Source organism: Somniosus microcephalus, chromosome 11, assembly GCF_052327205.1.
Source record: "Somniosus microcephalus isolate GS21.2 chromosome 11, FLI_Smic_1.0, whole genome shotgun sequence".
Lineage (NCBI taxonomy): Eukaryota > Metazoa > Chordata > Chondrichthyes > Squaliformes > Somniosidae > Somniosus > Somniosus microcephalus.
Genome location: NC_140997.1, coordinates 203,693,215 through 203,712,700, shown reverse-complemented (window position 1 = coordinate 203,712,700; position 19,486 = coordinate 203,693,215). Strand labels below are relative to the sequence as shown.

General features: G+C 45.3%; 1 protein-coding gene across 2 annotated transcripts in view; it reads left to right on the top strand.

Annotated features, from left to right (window-relative positions):
• The window catches only part of cfap92 (cilia and flagella associated protein 92 (putative)), a 209,436-nt gene that overhangs the window by 66,619 nt on the left and 123,331 nt on the right, over positions 1–19,486 (top strand). For both annotated transcript variants that reach the window (XM_086001721.1, XM_086001722.1), the window contains exon 8: positions 14,347–14,469. In XM_086001721.1, coding sequence (XP_085857847.1) covers positions 14,347–14,469 — 123 coding nt within the window. The remainder of the gene's footprint in view (positions 1–14,346; positions 14,470–19,486) is intronic.

Here is a 19,486-nt window from a genome sequence, read left to right as displayed (position 1 = left end):
GGGCGCGGAGCCAGTTGCGACCGTCAGAAATTCAGTTTTTGCGCCCCAAGTCGGAACCGGGCGCTATTCCAGGGTGTGCCCGCCCCCGCTTGGGGCGCTGAAGCTGAATTTCAGTGCTGTAGGCGCCGCTGCGCCACCCGCTGTGGAGCGGCAGGTTGCGGTACTGCAGGCCTCCTCCTCTTAAGGGGGAGGTGCCTGCAACGGGGAGATCGCCGCTGGATTGTGCCGGCAAATGAGCCCGGCACCACGGAGAAGTGCCGGCCTCGCGGAAAGCAGCCGGCAATGCCGCGGGGGGGGGTGGAGGAGGCCGGGGAAGGAGGTGCGGGCAGGCGGCCGCCGAAAAAGCGGCCGGCCGCACCTCCACCTTAAAGCGCCCCAGTAATGATGCAGGACGGCCCCGTTTTCCAATCGCTGTTTGCGGCCGCTGCAGAAGAGGCGGCCGCAACTAAATATGGGGGTCGGGCCGGTAGCGGGGCGGAACCGGGGCACTGCGCACACCGATGACGTCATCGGTGTCGGCGCAGCGCTACCGGCTACCGCCGCCATTACCGCTGCGCTGAATATCAGCGCAAACTCCTCTATTGACGCAGAAGCCCTCTTTGGGCGGTAACTGGCCGCAAAGCTGGCGGCGCCTTACTGAATTTCTAGGCCTTTACATTTACATTTGAATATCTTTGGATTTCATAATTTATCAAGAATTGCTGATGTGTGGATTACATATAAGGACAATAAATAAGAGACCAAAAGAATTCCCCAATTTTTTGCCCTTTAATCAACATTTAATTATCTCTTTGCTCCATTTTTAAAAAGTGTCTGGAGAGCTTGCCATATTGAAGATATTATTTAAAATCTATGGCTTCTCTGTGATGAGGTTAGTAGTGACTGAATGGAGCCAAATTGCTGTGCATTTGGAGTGAGTGTGTGGGCAGCCATTGCAAATCATTGGAGAGTCACACAATTACTTGAAGCTTGTTCTTAAAGTAAAGTGTAATATTTATTCACAAAATTAGGAAACATAAAAGTACGTGAAATACCAATACCAATTAATTCTATCTCAAACTTTAGATGGGCCAGGATTGCAGGGTTTGTAAATGTGATTTAAAACCTAGCACTCAACATGTACAGTATCTTTACTTTGCTCAAGTTTAAAAAAATCTTTTGTCCCTCGCTCTTTCTCCCCTCATTATTGTCATAGAGTCATAGAGAGTCATAGAGTAATACAGCACGGATAGAGGCCCTTCGGCCCATCGTGTCCGCGCCGGCCATCAAGCCCTGTCTAATCTAATCCCATATTCCAGCATTTGGTCCGTAGCCTTGTATGCTATGGCATTTCAAGTGCTCATCCAAATGCTTCTTAAATGTTGTGAGGGTTTCTGCCTCCACAACCCTTACAGGCAGTGAGTTCCAGACTCCAACCACCCTCTGGGTGAAAAAGTTCTTTCTCAAATCCCCTCTAAACCTCCCGCCCTTTACCTTGAATCTATGCCCCCTAGTTATTGACCCCTCTACTAAGGGAAAAAGCTCCTCAGCATCCATCCTATCTATGCCCCTCATAATTTTGTACACCTCAATCATGTCCCCCCTCAGCCTCCTCTGCTCCAAGGAAAACAAACCCAATCTGCCCAGTCTCTCTTCATAGCTGAAGCGCTCCAGCCCTGGTAACATCCTGGTGAACCTCCTCTGCACCCTCTCTAACACGATCACATCCTTCCTGTAGTGTGGCGACCAGAACTGCACACAGTATTCCAGCTGTGGCCTAACCAGTGTTTTATACAGCTCCATCATAACCTCCTTGCTCTTATATTCTATGCCTCGGCTAATGAAGGCAAGTATCCCATATGCCTTTTTTACCACCTTATCCACCTGTTCCGCCGCCTTCAGGGATCTGTGTACTTGCACACCCAGATCCTTCTGACCCTCCGTCTTGCCTAGGGTCTTTCCATTCATTGTGTATTCCCTTGCCTTGTTAGTCCCCCCAAAGTGCATCACCTCGCACTTTTCCGGGTTAAATTCCATTTGCCACTGTTCCGCCCATCTGACCAACCCATCTATATCGTCCTGCAGACTGAGGCTACCCTCCTCGCTATTTACCACCCTACCAATTTTTGTATCATCCGCGAACTTACTGATCATACCTTTTACATTCATATCCAAGTCATTAATGTAGACCACAAACAGCAAGGGACCCAGCACCGATCCCTGTGGTACCCCACTGGCCACAGGCTTCCAGTCACAAAAACAACCTTCGACCATCACCCTCTGCCTTCTGCCACTAAGCCAGTTTTGTATCCAATGTGCCAAGGCACCCTGGATTCCATGGGCTCTTACCTTCTTGACCAGTCTCCTGTGCGGGACTTTATCGAAGGCCTTACGTATATATATGTATGTATATATATATATGTATACCACATCCACTGCGTTACCCTCATCCACACACCTAGTCACCCCCTCAAAAAATTCAATCAAATTAGTCAGACATGATCTTCCCTTGACAAAGCCATGTTGACTATCCCTGATTAATCCTTGCCTCTCCAAGTGGAGACTAATTTTGTCCCTCAGAATTTTTTCCAATAATTTTCCTACCACTGATGTTAGGCTCACTGGCCTGTAGTTCCCCGGTTTTTCCCTACTACCCTTCTTGAATAATGGTACTACATTAGCGGTTCTCCAGTCCTCTGGCACATCCCCTGTGGCCAGAGAGGTCCTGAATATATGTGTTAGAGCCCCCGCAATCTCTTCCTTTGCCTCACACAGCAGCCTGGGATACATTTCATCCGGGCCTGGGGATTTATCCATTTTTAGGCCAGCTAAAACCGCCAATACCTCCTCCCTCTCGATGTTAATATGTTCGAGCATATCACAGTCCCCCTGCCCTATTTCTATGTCTACATCGCCCTTCTCCATAGTGAAAACAGATGCAAAAAATTCATTTAGAACCCCTCCTACATCTTCCGGCTCCACACACACATTGCCACTTTTGTCCCTAATGGGCCCTATTTTTTCCCTAGTTATCCTCTTACCCTTAATATACTTATAAAACATCTTAGGATTTTCCTTTATTTTGCTCGCCAGTGTTATTTCATGGCCCCTCCTTGATCTCCTAATTTCTTTTTTAAGTATCCCCCTGCACTTTTTGTACTCCTCTAGGGCTTCCTCCGTCTTTAGCCTTTTGTATCTACCAAAAGCCCTCCTTTTTTTCCTAATCCATTCTCGTATATCCCCTGACATCCAAGGTTCCCTGTGGTTTTTGGAACCACTCTTGACCTTTACGGGAACATGTTGCCATTGTATGATCTCAATCTCCCTTCTGAAAGCCTCCCATTGCTCCGATGCGGATTTTCCTACAAGTAGCTGATCCCAGTCCATTTTGGCCAGATCCTGCCTTATCCTATTACAATCGGCCTTCCCCCAATTTAGAACCTTTATTTCCGGCCCATCCCTGTCCTTTTCCATGACCACCTTAAATCTTACCATATTATGGTCACTATCACCAAAGTGCTCACCTACTAGCACTTTTTCCACTTGGCCGGCCACATTCCCTAGAATTAGGTCCAGTACCGCCCCCTCTCTTGTAGGACTTTCTACCTGCTGGCTCAAAAAGCTCTCCTGGATGCACTTTAAGAATTCTACACCCTCTGAGCCTTTCACACTCTGACTATCCCAGTTAATATTGGGGAAGTTGAAATCCCCCATTATTATTACCCTATTATTTGCACATTTCTCTGAGATTTGCCTACATATCTGTTCCTCTATCTCCCCCTGACTGTTTGGAGGCCTATAGTACACTCCCAGCAAAGTGCTTGCCCCCTTTTTGTTTTTAAGCTCCACCCATATGGCCTCATTAGAGGAACCTGCTAATATATCATCCCTCCTTACTGCAGTAATTGACTCCTTAATTAATATTGCGACACCCCCTCCTCTTATACCTCCCCCTCTGTCTCGCCTGAAGATTCTGTACCCCGAAATATTGAGCTGCCAGTCTTGCCCCTCCCTCAACCATGTCTCCGTGATAGCAACAATATCATACTCCCATGTGTTTATCAACACCTTCAGTTCATCCACCTTATTTGCAAGACTCCTTGCATTAAAATAGATGCCATCCAGCCTTGCCCTTATATATTTGCCCTGTCTACCAAGCTGACTTGTTTTTTTCTCTATAATTGGCAGCACATCACCCCCTATTTCAGCTCCCCTCTGTATCCCATCCCCCTGCCAAGTTAGTTTAAACCCCCCCCAACAGTGCTAGCAAACCTCCCCGCAAGGATATTTGTCCCGCTCTGGTTCAGGTGCAACCCGTCCGACTTGTACAAGTCCCACCTTTCCCAGAAGCAGGCCCAGTGATCCAGGAAAGTAAAACCCTCCCCCCTACACCAACTCTTTAGCCACGCCACTCTGTAGCCTGACATGAGAAAAATCTAAGTTTATCAAACTTTTTTTGATAAAAATGGCGTATGAGTTGGGAATAAAATCCATCTTAAAACATTTTAAGGTCCTCAATTTGTACAAACATAAAAGCCTGTTTTTCTACTTTTTAATGGGTCCACAAATGAATATGCCATAGCACACCACATTCCCTTGGTGACTGTGAGCAATGTAGGTGCAACCAAAAAATTACAGTTAATCTCAATGCACCTGTACCTAATGATCCTGTCATGCTCCTGAAACAACTAGCAAGTCCCTTGACCCCTATAAATTTTGAAAGGTCCAAGAATGTAGCTCGGGAGTACAGAATACTAGTGGAAAATGGCTCAATGACAGCAGAACAAAGCCATTTTCAGCAAAGAGGCTCTGCAAGCACTGGTAAACATTGTTATGAAAAGATCGGAGCCCATTTCTGGTGGAGAAAGGACAGCCCCCTAACTTGCAAAGAGGAGCCAAATGTGCTAGTATGTCACTGGCAGTGTCTCCTCCATTCAGAGGACCTAGTAGGGGGTGCGGAAGAAGGCACACAAATTAAAGAGAAGCACAAAGGTAAGGCACAAATATACTGCAAAGTAAGAGCACAGGAACTATATGCACATAAGGAAAAGTTGCAGTTATAAAAGATATACATGCAAAAACATACGGGGGGAAACATTCAGTTGGTTTGCGCCTCCCGTTAGCACCTTAAGAGGGCGCTAATGGGGCGCAAAGCAACTAGCGCTTGGGCACGGCGATGTTTGCGCCGCTCGCAAAATTAACTAGACATTTTGCGGCGGCGCTAAACCCTACCGCCACGATCTCCTGTGCCGGCAGATCGTGACATCAGTCGAGTGTAGCGCCCCGGACCGGATATTGAGTGGCGCCCCCTGCCTTACCGCCTGCCGCTAGCAACGACAGGTTGAGGGGAGCGTTTTGCAGTCAGGAAGGGACTAGGGGAGCGCTATTTAAAGGCGACTGCTTCCTGCCTTTTTTTGTTAGTGACATTTTTGCACCACGCATTCTGAGAGAGAGAGAGACTTCTGGAGAGATTCAATGCTGTGTGAAGGAGTTATGGGTACTGAGCAGCACTTTGCAGGTTCATTTTGATTTGCCCTTCCTTGAATCGATTTAGAAGAGACTGTGGGGGCTGCACTCTGAGCTCTTTCCCTGGGCCTCTCCATTGTTCTTTCCAGCAGATTTGATGTACAGGTCTCTCCAGGCCGAGATTCAAGGCTGCAATGAGCAGGATGTGGATGGAGAGCAAAATCAACCCTCCCCTTTAAGATAAAAACAGAAAATGCTGGAGAAACTCAGCAGGTCAAGCAGCATCTGTGAAGAGGGAAACAGAGGTAACGTTTCAGGTCGATGACCTTTCGTCAGAACTCCCCTTTAAGAACTGGCCGGCGCCAGTGTGTCTGTGTTCCATTGCTGACTGACATCACATGAGCTTCGCCAGCGCTCTGAGGTAGCGCCTCGCTCCCCGGCCTTTGCGCCTTAAAACAGGTGTGAAGCGCCTGATTTAGCGCTCCAATCACCTCCAGGGGCGATAAAAGCCAAGATTGCCGTCGGAGGCGATAATTAGCGCCAGGCGCTAAACTTTGCGCACGGCCGCTAATGGCGCCCCAAACGGGGCGATACTGAATTTTCCCCCCACTGTACTGACAGAGAAATGTTAACAAGAATATAGCACATTAGGCATTAGAAGTGAAAATAACAGGGTTGTGCAAATTACATTGGACATGACATGCTGCGGGAGTGAGTGCACTGCAAGAAGGAACTGCCCTAGTCTACATTGCTTCTATGTTTAAAGGTGAACTCTCTTATAATAGGAAGGCACAGTATGCAACAGAGGGTGGACCCCAGAGCAAAAGTTACTAATGGCAAGTAAATGTAACAAGCTAGCTGTACTCCCTGTAGCTCTGAAGTTGGCCATGCAGCCATACAGCAATGATACTCCTTCAACTAGGGTAGCACCTTCACAATCAGCGGGAAGAAGCTGATAACGGACATGGAGCAAACATGGCAGCAAATGTGCACACCACTGACATTGCACAATTGAATACAATTAATTCACTGTTACTATACCTTACAGTTCTTCATTCATTTTGAAGAAAATAAAGCTAGTTTACAACAAAACAAACACACCATTGCAAGATACATACAAGGATAGCAAATAACAGTTCTAAATTTATAAATACATTCAAATAAAATAATAGTGTCAAATTGGAGAACTCACTGGAAAAATTAGTCAATGAAATCCTCACATCACAGCCACTAGTGCCTAGAAAGCTGCTGGTTCTTGCTGAGATGTACATAGTGGTGTGATACAAGAGTTCTTTTATCTCCTTAATGGAGCATGACATGGAAAAGTAACCCACCCGATTTTACTCTGGCAGTCGCCCATTTTAAAGGCATGAAACGAGTGGCCGGCAGTTGAAAATCAACCCATAGTGATTCGTGAAAGCCTTCTAAAGTCAATATGACATGAAATATATAAAAATACTCTAATAATTATATAATGATTTCCAAAGAACGGCAGTATGGTAACTGCTGAGTTCAAGGAGATGTTAATTGGTCATCAAAATGCATAGTAAAATGCAAGCTTCTACTGTATAAGACAAGATAAAAAAGGATGTGTAGAGGGGAAAATATCTTTCTTTCATTACTTTTTTGAAGTTGGGATATGAAAAGCTGTGCATTTTGAATTAGTTGGCTAAAGAAATCCCCATGGAGTTTGGAAATTGGCCGGCAGTAATAAATGAACTGTGCTGTTTAACAGTGCACACATCCTCACTTTTATGTCAAACATGCCGCAGGACAATTGAAACATCCTGTTCAAAAGAGAAAACCAGTTGTTGTTGAAGCTCGGCTAATCCCCACAAGGCAAGATTCCATTAGAAAACAGCATGATCTCAACAAATGCAAAAACACTGACTGGAACCCAATGAGAGATGATGTTGATCACAGCTTTTCCGATTCTCAACACGATATCATTCCAAATTATTGTTATATTTGTGTGTGTCGTGGCTTTAGTTAAGACACTGATTTCACTAAGTTCTTTTCTTAAAACAGTAAACAACTTTGACTGACAAATTAAACTGCAATGTGAAAAACGTTTAACAGTTTATCAAATACTGCAGCGCTTAACTGAAATCTAACAGATGTTAGAATAATTACCTTAATGAGTTTAGGCAACAGAAATTTCATGGGCTCTGCCCCCAGGCACTCGTACCTGATTCCAGTCTGTGCAGCCTGATCAATCTCCAGCTATTATTAGCAACCTCCATCCAATAATATTCTCACAGGTTGGTAGAAGGCATCGAGTAGAATTGAAAAAAGACCAATTGGTGCCAGAAACCCGCCAACTACCATTTTTACTGTGGAGCTGACTCAGGTCTAAAATGCATCCACTGGCTAAAGGTGAGTGCCTTATGAATAAATTCAAAAAGGGGTCTGATGATGTAATTTGGACCCTGAGGCAATTTTAGCTGGATGGGTCTGACATCCCACCCAGTGGAAAACCCGTGAAGCAAAACTTAGCGGCATTGGCTTCACAGATTGACTGACAGGACTGGAAGCTGCAATTAAAGTGGCACTCACCTGCAGGCACATAGGTCATTAGGATCTGTGTGTCATTGTGAGTAGTGCATTTCCAAGGCAGTTCTCAGCTTCCAGTTTGCTTCTTTCTGATTTTTTTCCCTCTATATCTACCCTCATCAAGCACTCACTGCTTAACATAGATTCTGTTTTTGCTTCTCTCCTTTGGATAGACAGACAGTTGGAGGAGGTGGAGCAGCATGTTGGGCTGTTTGTAGAAGGCCTTACCCAGCCCATAGGCCAAGAGCCACTTTCTTGGATAGTTCTGAGGAGGAGTGCAGGAGGAGCTTGCGCTTCACCAGGCAGGCTTTCGCTGACCAATGCAGCCAATGGGTCATGCTTTGCCAGTGGCTGTCAAAGTCACTACCGCCCTTAACTTTTTCTCCTTTCAGGCTGATACCAGGGACATCACCCATATCTTCCAGTCTGCGGTTTACATTTGCATCCAACAGGTCACCAATGCCCTCCTTGCCAGTACATTACCTTTGCGATGGGTGCCAACAGCCAGAATGAGAGAGCTCTGCAATTTGAAGCAGTGGGCAGCTTCCCTTATGTCTAGGTCATAATAGACTGCACTCATGCAGCTATCTGTACAACAGAAGATTAGCCAGCAGCTTATGTGAACAGGAAGGGTTTCCACTCCATCATTGTTCAACTGGTGTGTGATCATCATAGAAGGATAATGCAAGTCTGCAACAGTTTCACTGGAAGCCACCATGACACCTTCATTCTGCAACACTCACCCATCCACCCACTTTTCCAACCATCCAGGAACGTCAGAGGATGACTGCTAGAAGACAAGGGATACCCCCTCCAAACCTGGTTGATGACACCTCTCTTCCACTCCACCATGAAAAAGCATCACAGGTACAATGAGAGCCATGGGACCACCAGGAGCATTCCAAAGGCATTTTGAAGCATACACTGAGGTGCCTTGATCACTCTGGGGGCTCCCTACAATATGGCCCAGACAAAGTGGGCTGCATCATTGGACTTTGCTGCACAGACTGGCAATTCAAAGAGGATTGGTGTTTGAGGAGGCACAGCAACAAGAAGAGGCATCATCAGATGAGGAAATATTGTATGAAAGTGAGGGGGAAACCACATGAAGGAAGGCCAGCACCTAGACAGGCCAGGAAGCAGTTGATAATGCAGTGCTTTCACTGACCTCCTCATTCCCCTTGCCTGAAAAGTCAGTAATAGCTCCTCAGCATTAACAGTCCTTTGTTTCCCCTTCACCACTCCACTGATTCTGCATTCAGACAACCTTTATGTCAATGATTTTTCTGACAGTACAGACTAAGGGGGAAAAATTCAGTATTACCCGTTTTGGGGCGCTAATATCGGCCGGGCGCAAAGTTTAGTGCCCGGTGCTAATTATCGCCTCCGACTGCAAAATTCGCCTCTATCGCCCGTGGAGGTGATTTGAGCGCTAAATCAGGTGCTACACACCTCTCTTAAGGTGCAAACGTCGGGGAGCGAAGCGCTACCTTAGAACACTACCGAAGCTCAGATGATGCCAATTACCATGGAAGCCAGACACACTGACGCCGTCCAGTTCTTAAAGGGGCGGGGCCATCTTGCTGGCCAGCCACTCCCTGCTCATTGCAGCCTTGAATCTCGGCCTGGAGAGACCTCAAAAGCAATTGTGTTGGAAACACTAATGGATAGGCCCAGGGAAAGATATCAGCGCTTAGGAACCACAAAAATGGTGCTGAGGGCCAAAACTCCTTAAGATAGCGTTAAAACCAAAAATTTTGCCGACAAGAAAAGGCAGGAAGCGCCCACCCTTAAATAGCGCTCTCCCAGCCCCTTCCCAACTTGAAAACGTTCCCCTCTACCTGTCGTTTCTAGCAGGGGGCGTGACTCAATATCCGGTCTGGGGCGCTACACGTTTGACTGATGTCACGATCTGCGGGCGCAGGAGACCGTGGCGGTAGTGTTTAGTGTCGCCACAAAATGACTGGTCAAGTTCGCAAGCGGCGCTAATAGCGCCGCACTCGGGCGCTAAGTTCCTAGCACCCCCCAGTGGCTCTAACGGGAGGCGCTAACCAATCAGATTTTCCCCCTAAGAAGCTAATGAGATAATACTATACACCAAGTTGTATGTGTAATAAAGGTGTTGATTTTAATTCCATACATAATATTTTAGTGAATTATTTTGTCACCCAAGTGACCAACCCCATAATGCTTTCCTTAAAAGGTTAACTAACTTTCTTACGAGGTGCTCCCCCAGTGCTTTTAGCCGAGCTGGTGGAATGCTGCTGTTACTCATGTGGCGACCCTTGAGATGCTTGTGGTTGGCGACTTCTTGGGAGATGGAGCCTCTGAGGGCCCGGCTGCAGACTGCAGCACTTCGGCTGCTGCCAGGGCTGTCTGACCCAGTTGGCTTTTTGGTACCTTGGTTGTGTGGGTGGTGAGGAAGCAGATGTGCTTACATTCTGAGAGGGAAACACATGCCGCTCCCGCTGTGCCACTGTCACTCCAAATGGGCTGGGGATCAGCATTTTTAGGGAATCGCTCTCTCCCTCCGTATGGGGAAATACTTGGTAGCTTCTTCAATGCTCAACTTGGGAACTTGTATTAGGAAAACTGGGACAAACCTTACATGCCTAATACTCTATGCCACTGCACCATTTTTTGGCAATAATATTTAAAGGCTTATGCACTTTCAAGGTAAAATAGTCCCCATATGGTATGGGGAAAAGTTGCTAAAAAAAAAAAATTTCTTAGGCTGCGATTTTGCGTCTGGAGGCGGGATGGTGCCAGGTCCGCTGTTCGGCGGGTTCCGGACCCGCTCCCAGTTCCCGCCGCCCTGCAGTTGAAATTTTCCGTTGATTGGCCTCGTTAAGGCTTCCCCAAGGCAATTGCTGGGTGCGGGTCAGTTGCTCACGTCTGATGAAGCGATGTTGGACTGATTATTTAAAGGGGCCATGTCCCCTCTGCAGATTCATTTCCGTTTTGTTCCCTGAAGTGCTGGCTGCTGCAGGTATGGCAGCGCCAAAACCTGAGGCTGCTCCCCGCTTCGATGAGGTTACAGTGGATCTATAGTGCACAACACATACTTGCAGCTTAAACACAGAATATGCCCCCCAAATTATTCAATCAGCAACCTCACAGATTTCTAAATTACAAGATTTGAGAGTGCAGCTTTTACACTGCACTTGCAGCTGTGAAGTCTCCAGCTCGCTGGTGTTCACGCCACACTTACCTGGCGTGTTGTTGAAACGTCATGTAACCCGACCCAGAAGCTGGAAAATCCAAAAACCCTGTGAAAATAGCTGTAAACGACCACTTAATAGGCAGTTAAGTGCCTTTAATCCCTTTCCCGCCGCTTGGTGTCGGGTCCGTTTGCAAATCGGAGACCCGACAGTCGGGAAAGTTGCACGGAGGCGGGATCACAGCGGGTTCGGAACCTGTCGTCAATCATTGCGAATTTAACCTCTGACCCGCCTCCAATCCCGCCCTCTGAGCGCCGGCAAAATTCCAGCCTTAGTGTTAAGCAGAGAGGTTCCTTTCTCCCATTCCTTGCAATTTGCTGATGATCTGCCAGGTTGAGTCCAAATGCCAAACAGCCTATCAGCTGACATATACTGGGTGCCCATAAGGAAGAGGACTCTTATTGTGGTAACGAGTATGGTGTCCTCAACCATTTTATTACCAGGTGAGTTTGCTGACAATTACATTTTACATTACTGACTCACAGCGGGACCAAGAAGGATACCGACATTCAGTACTCTAATGAGAGTTGCTCATTACTGGTCCCACCTCAACTGAGCAGCTCTTTTCTGTTTTTGAGAAGCAATGTGGGAGTGTTCCCCCCCCCCCCCCACCCTCCCCGCAGGCTGCTGGTGAGAAGATAAAACAGAAACTTTCTCCTAAAAGGCAACACTCTTTCTCCCCTAATCTATAATGTATAGAGAATAGTTGATATCGAAAGTACTCTTCCCTACAGTAATGTTCACTTTAATACAATACATGAATAAGGTTTGATTTTTTAAATTGTTCTTAGAGGCAGACTCAGTCGTGGCTTTTAAAAGGGAATTGGATAAGTACCTGAAGGAAAAGAATTTGCAGGACTACGGGGAAAGGGCAGGGGAGTGGGACTAGCTGAGGTGCTCTTGCAGAGAGCCGGCGCGGGCTCGACGGGCCGAATGGCCTCCTTCTGTGCTGTAACCATTCTATGATTCTATGATTAAGTACTCTAGGTAAACCAAAGAAAAGGATATCGTGGGCCGGATTTTCCTCGAGTGGTGTATCCGGAAAATTATGCCAAAATTAACGCCGAAATTTACACCAATCTTGTTGTCGGCAGTTTACGTTGAAACTTTGAGATTTTCATTAGCATACGCCAGAACTTAAAATCCAGCATAAAACAAGCAGGAATGAGTGTAAACAATTGGAGATTGAGGAAAGCTCGGAGCTTTTGTCATATTCCTTCTTTTAAGTTCCTCTTTAGGTAGCAAAGTTAAAGTTTAAAGTTATCAAACCACCATTTATGTATCCTAGACACAATGGCTGCGATCTTACCTAAGAGGCGAGTTAGGAGCGAGTCATCTGACTTGCGGGTTCTGAACCCGCCTCCAACGACACCCGACGCACAGACGCTATTTTGCGTCAATTGGCCTTGTTAAGCCCACCCTGTGGGCTTGCCGGACAATTAAGAGAAAGCCGGTGTCAGATGACGTCAGTTGATGACGTGTCATCTGCAGGTTTTCTTAAAGGGGACACGCTCATTTTTGTTTGACAGATGATTTTTCAGTGTTTGACAGCTCTCTCCTTAGGATAAAACAGATGGCAGCTGCAGGTGAGGTTATAGAAGCAATCTGTCACTGGTGAAATGAGGTGGGACTACACAAACACTTCAAACCTTATTACAGGTAGACTATCCTTTATCCGAACTTCCGAAAACCTCTAAAAACCGAAAGTTTTTTCGTTCAGCGTAAGTCGTGCGCACAACATGACCAGAGTGGCGCACGACTTACGCTGAGCAGGGCAGAGGGTCACAGAGTTCCCTCCTGGGTAGGAGATTGCAGGCCGAGCCGGGCAGTGCGAAGGAGGTACCGGGAGAGTGAACCCAACAATATAGCAGCCCGTCCGATAGCTGCAGCGGCCCGTCCGATATTCTTTTCTCCCCCCGACCCGACCTGAACCGAACCGCGGCCCGTCCGATATTCTTTTCTCCCCCGCCACCCGACCCGACCTGACCCCCCGACCCGTCCGATATTCTTTTCTCCCCCCCCCACCCGACCCCCGACCTGATTTGCGGGCCAGCTTAGTAGGAGTCAGCCGATATCCGGCTTTCCAGAGAAGCAGTAAGGGGAATGAGACATGGAACAGTCACAAGAGATAGCCTGAACTTTTAAAATTTATATTAAATACAAATTTCCCAGTCTTATAATAAGACCTTCTGAAATCTGAAAAATTCCGAAAACCGAAACTCAGCTGGTCCCAAGGCTTTCGGATAAGGGATAGTGTACCTGTACCTACAGAAAAGTCTAAATACTTCAAAAATGATTTTCCCAGCATTTCTTACCTCTGAATCTCACCAGTGTACCAGTGGATCCTTCACAGCACTTCTGCAACTGTCATCAATGAAGAAACATTACAGTAGACTCACAACACGCCGCACTTCCCTGGCATGGAGTCCGGACATCGGGAAGCCTGCAGTCGACCTGGCAAAATTGGAAAAAGCCTCTTAACTGCCTGTTAACTACCTGTTAACAAGCAGCTAAGTGGCTATAATCGTCTTCCCGCCGCTAGGTGTCGGGTCCCTGCGCAAATTGGGGACCCGACTCCCGGGAAGATTGATTGGAGGCGGGTTGGAAGTGGGTTTGAGACCCGCTGCCAATCTTTTTGATTTTGCCAGCAGTCCCGCCTCCAAACCCAACCCCTGAACGCTGACAAAATCAAGCCCAATATGTTTCAGAAAATGCAATTGTGAAAGCTTTTCAGTTTTTAATGTAACAAATTCTGATCAAAAATACAGTGTAGATCTTAGTGAGGAAAAAAAAACTCGCCAGAAAACACCAAATATATGACTGGGTCCTGCTGCACCGAAACTTTCAGGCGCAAGTTTACAGCCCAAAAGCTGCTCTTTTGCATAGCTTCGTGGAGCTTTGTTAGTGTATGGCTTCAGCGACTGTTTCACGGAAATGGCACAAAAGATTGAGGAAACTTGCGTGAACCTTTAAAAGGTCATCAGTGACTTATGCCTTAATTTCCTCAATCTTTTATGCTGAAAATCGGCATTACGCCATAATTAAGCTGTTGTTTCGGCGCAAATTTCCAGGAAAATCCGTCCCTGTGTCTCTAACTGAACCTAAGCATGTCCAGATTTCTTTGCAGCAAAACCAACGGAAATGGCCAAGAACGAGGCTGTACCTTCGAACACACAGCAGCGAAGTCAGAAAAAGAAAGAGAAACAAGTCTCAGGTGCGATAAACCTGGACTTTAGGCTTCTTCTTGCTGGTGAGTGGACACAGATAATAGTACAGTAATCCTAAATGGTAGGGAATAGGGAAAATATGCAGTGGATATATTATTACAATTCTGGCATATCCTATAGGTTTAAACTTTTATGCAGCTGACAGTCTACTCCACATTCATCCTCCCTGGTTTCTGTAATTGCCCTCTCTCTGAAGGAAAACACTTTATTTTAACCAAATGAAATTACTGTCGTAATACTTTTTTGTGTGTTTATATTTCTCCGTGGGATTTGTGTGCTAACTTGAATGATTCTTGTGTTTCTTCATGGTAGATATGATTTTAAGCTGAAAGTGAGACTATTCAACTTATTTCTAAGTTCTACTTTTTTTGTTTTGGCATAATGTAATTCAGAGCTGTGTGGCCTGTATTATAACAACAGTAGCGTGTTGCCTTATATCTAATTAATTAATCCTTAGACTGCTAGCATCTCCAAGCTCCCTGGATTAGCCACTTTTTAAGAAGCATGCTGTGAAATCCTAATATTACAATAATATGCTACACAATGATAGGAGTATCTATTACGATAATAAACACCTAAAAAAATTAAGTAGAGATGAAGGATGTAATAACTCTTCCTCTGCTCCATTTTATTCAGTATTCCCTCTACTTTCTCTGGTCTCCTTTTTCTATTTTCACTATTTATATTTTTATTTTATAATTATTTTTTACTTACCCTCGCTATCTTAATATTTATTTTATTTTAACTTATTTCTTATTCGCTTTATTTTTAAATCCTTAATTCCTTAGCTTACCTTTGCCTCAATTCCTGAGCTAGGACCCACATTTGGCTGAAATAAAGTTCAGCTTTATTGAAGCAACCTGGTCAATCCTCTCATGCATTTTTGAGTGCAGTTCTGGTGTTCCATCTAGCTGACAAGATAATGCAGCAGTGGTTCATACAGCAGATGCCGTTGAAATTAGCTATTTTGTCATTGCGTTGATCAGCATCTGCAATGCTTCCATTAGCTTGTTTTAAGTCTCCACAACTATTTTTGTATTCAAAATAATGAATTCTTTAGCTTACATTGTTCTAATGATCCATTTTTTATATGCTTTCAATATATAATGCAGTTGGCACAATTGTATGTATCCCTTTTATTGTCTTATTGATTTAGCTATAATCAAAAGCATTACATTAAAATGAGGAAACATGCAAATATCTGTCATGGTATCTGTGCTTCAGATATTTCAGTACCTCATCTGACAGATGCTGAACTAATCCATAAACTGCAAATGTATCCAGTACAGTCATTTGCAACCCTCCTGCCGAAGATACAGAAATAATTTGCAAACTAGCCTTACTGTTAAAATGACCTATTCACCAATTGCTGCCATCTCCGCACTTTTTTCCAGCAGTTCTGTATCCATCTAAAATTGAACAACTTTTACAATTAAGTTACAGTTATTCAACTAAGTGTTGATGCATTTTATTTATTTTTGTACCGGCTTAGAAATCCTAGCAAAAATTGGTTATGCAACTTTAAATTCTGCAAATGGGGGAAGGGGCGCATTCTTTTTGTTCACTGGCACTAATTTCAGATGTATTGATGTCAAAATCCTGCCTCTATAATCTGCTGGAGTTCTTTTCATTGAACTGGAATAAAAATACAGACTTTTATCAAAGAAAATGTACAAGCATTATCCCACATCCTGTGACAAATTAGCAACACATGCTGCACTTCCTAAATTCTTCAGCATTTCTTTAAAGATTTAATGATGCTTATTTTGAGGCTGTGTTTACTGCATGACTTTGAAGTCTTCTCCAGGAGGTAGGGCTGGAAAGTTTTAATAACTGCCTGCAGACTGGTCCCAGACCTGGCCCGTCTGCTTGACAGCTTTCTTTTGATGTGAACTTTTCGTCATTGCCAAAGCGGCTAACCTTGAGAAGAGTTCTCTTGTGAAAGCAATGTTACAAACCTAAAAGGAACCAGACTAATCTAAATATGGTAACTATTTAGCTGGCATACAATAACTAGAAAGTATGCCTAAGCAGGTATATATACACACTAAGGCTCGATTTTAACTCCCAGGCGGGAATGCAGCAAAGCAAGCGGGAGCGGCAGTAAACAGGCTCAACTGACTTTAATGGCCGGGCCTCATTAGCATACTGCTTGCTGACTTTGCAGCCCAAACAGCCGAGATGTTGGTGGGACAATAGCAAAATACTTGCGGATGCTAGAAATCTGAAATAACAACAGAAAATGCTGGAAACACCCAGCAGGTCAGGCAGCATCGAGGAGAGAGAAACAGGGTCAACGTTTCGAGTCGGGGACCCTGCGTCAGAACTGGAAAATGTTAGAGAAGAGAGATTTTTAAGCAGGGGCAGGGAGGAGGGGAGGAAAGAACAAAGGGAAGGTCTGTGATAGGATGGAAGGCAGGAGAGATTGACTGACAAAAGGGATGATGGTGCGAGGCAAAAGGAGAGGTAATGGGACGAGATAAGAAACAAAAGATGTGTCTAGATGAGGTGTGAATGATGATGGCAGCATCATTAACAGCTGCCTGTGAGAAAAAAATAAAAAAAATATAAAGAAATACAGGTTTTCGTCTGAAATTGTTGAACTCGGTGTTAAGTCCAGAAGGCTGTAAAGTGCCCAATAGAAAGATGAGGTGCAGTTCCTCGAGCTTACGTTGAGCTTCGTTGGAACAGTGTGGCAGCTGTAGCTACTATGACCGGAAAGCCCTGCAGCGGGTAGTCAAAACTGCCCAACGCATTACCGGCACCCGGCTACCGACCATAGAGCACATATACCAGAAACGCTGTTTACGGAGGTCACGGACCATCATCAAAGACCCTACCCACCCCAGCCACAGTCTGTTCGCCCTCCTGCCATCTGGGAGACGCTACAGATGCATTCGCACCCGAACGACCAGATTTAGGAACAGCTTCTTTCCCAGGGCTGTCATCCTACTGAACTCCACAAATAAACTCTAAAGCCTGCACATCTGCCAATGCGCTTTATTATGGTTATGTTTATGTTAATGTATTACAAGCCAAATGAATGTTGAATGTTTAAATGTCTTAATCTAAATATACACTCTCGGGAGCCGCAAGCCTACATTTCGTTGTACTGCACTTGTGCACTAACAATGACAATAAAGTTGATTATGATTATGATTATGGGTAAGAGGCCAAGGATGGAAAGATCAGAGTGGGAGTGGAGCAGAGAATTAAAGTGACAGGCGACCGGAAGCTCGGGGTCACGCTTGACAAAGTTCTGACGAAGGGTCCCCGACTCAAAATGTTAACTCTGTTTCTCTCTCCTCGATGCTGCCTGACCTGCTGAGTGTTTCCAGGGATGTTGGTGGGAAGTGGTTGCCCGGCTGTTGAAATCAGGCGACGCAAGGCTACCGCCGGGGACCCAGAGTACAGTATAAGATAAATTCGCCTGGAGGGGAATTCCGGTCGGAGAATCCCGGTCGGAGGAGGGGGGAGGAAGCTTGGAGCAGAGGAGTCCCAAGGTTTCCTTGTGGGGCCCAGTGGAGCAACCTCTGACCAAAAGACACAAAGGCAGATGTTAAAGTAGATGAAAAAGAAAAAATAACAGATATAACAAAATAATTAGGTTTTAACTACAAGAGTAACTGAAGAAGCGATCCCTTTAACCTTACTTCCATCTTCAGGATAGCACCTAGCAAGCCCTGATGCCAGTTTTATACTAGCGTGATTAAGACTCAGCGTAAAAGAGGTAGAAATAGTAACGCCATTATTTCTGCCTCATTTACATACATCTGCCCAAAAATGGACACGCACTTCTTGTTCCTCTGCTGCCACCTCCACTTGCTCCTCCTCATTTGTGCTCAATGCTTCACTTGGTGGTACTTCCTCAATCTGACCAGTTGAATCTGACCAGAGACCGGATGTGGCTGTTCTGGTGCTTGTGACGGGTAAAATGACTGATGCATGGTTCTGTCCATTGATGGCTTCTTTGTCTTCCCTGGTTTTGGCTCTGCAGGGATGCCTGTAGAATTACAGCAAGAGCATGTTAGAATAGCGGCAGCAAGATAAGTCTTCGAACAGAGTTGACATTCTAATGTATAGTGTACGATGGTGCTTTAATGCAATGAATGCCAGTGTGTTACAGAGTGAGTCAGTAGGGAGAGGAAGAGTAAGAAAAGAATGATAGTAGTTTTGATTATGACACCATCTCTCACTCCAGGGCTACTGTTATCTGGGATTATTCTGTAAACGTAAGGACCTTAAATTGGGCAGGGCCTCCTCTGGCATCACACCATTCTCTCCTGTTAGGTGCAGTCTTGCAAGCAGATACACATTGTTGAGATGGTGGAAGCTGGAAGAGCACAAACATTACCATTCAAGTGCCCTGCATCCCAATTTGCGTGTGAGCCAATGACCAAGCAGCATGCAGCTAGCTTTTCTTGTTCCTCTGCTGTTACCTCCGCTTGCTCTTCCTCGCTTGTGTTTAGTGCTTAACCTGGGCATAAATTTGTGGGCATAACTTCCAAAGTTTTCTGTTCAAAAATAGTTATATGCTTCAGCACCAGCTAGAAAGTGTGTGTTGCTGCAGTATAGATATACATGTCAATATGTAAATGATGTGAAAGGTTGCCTGTGCTTAATATGCAGCCTAAGTCAAGGTGCAGCATGTTAATATTAAACAGTTTGTGGCATGTATACTATGCCCATGTACTTAACATAGGGAAATGCTGGCTTTTCTCACCTTAGCAATTATCCTCATGCTTAAAAACTTCTGTATTTGCACAATCATCCTGTGCACATAGGAGATGGCATTTACTCTTTCTACCAGTCTTCCAGGCAGTGTAGAAAGCAACTCGTAGAGTAGGGTGACTCTCTGCCGCAAAGAGGGCAGCCCTCCTTTGCTTCACCTCCAGCAGCAACTCCATGGCAGATTCAAAACATTTCTTCTTCCGTTTGTATTTTAACTTGCCTCAGCCATCTTACTAAGCCTGAACAAATGCTTTCTGCACAAAAGTTAGTTTGTGGCAAATTCAGACAGTTCGCCTTTAAAGCTCAGCA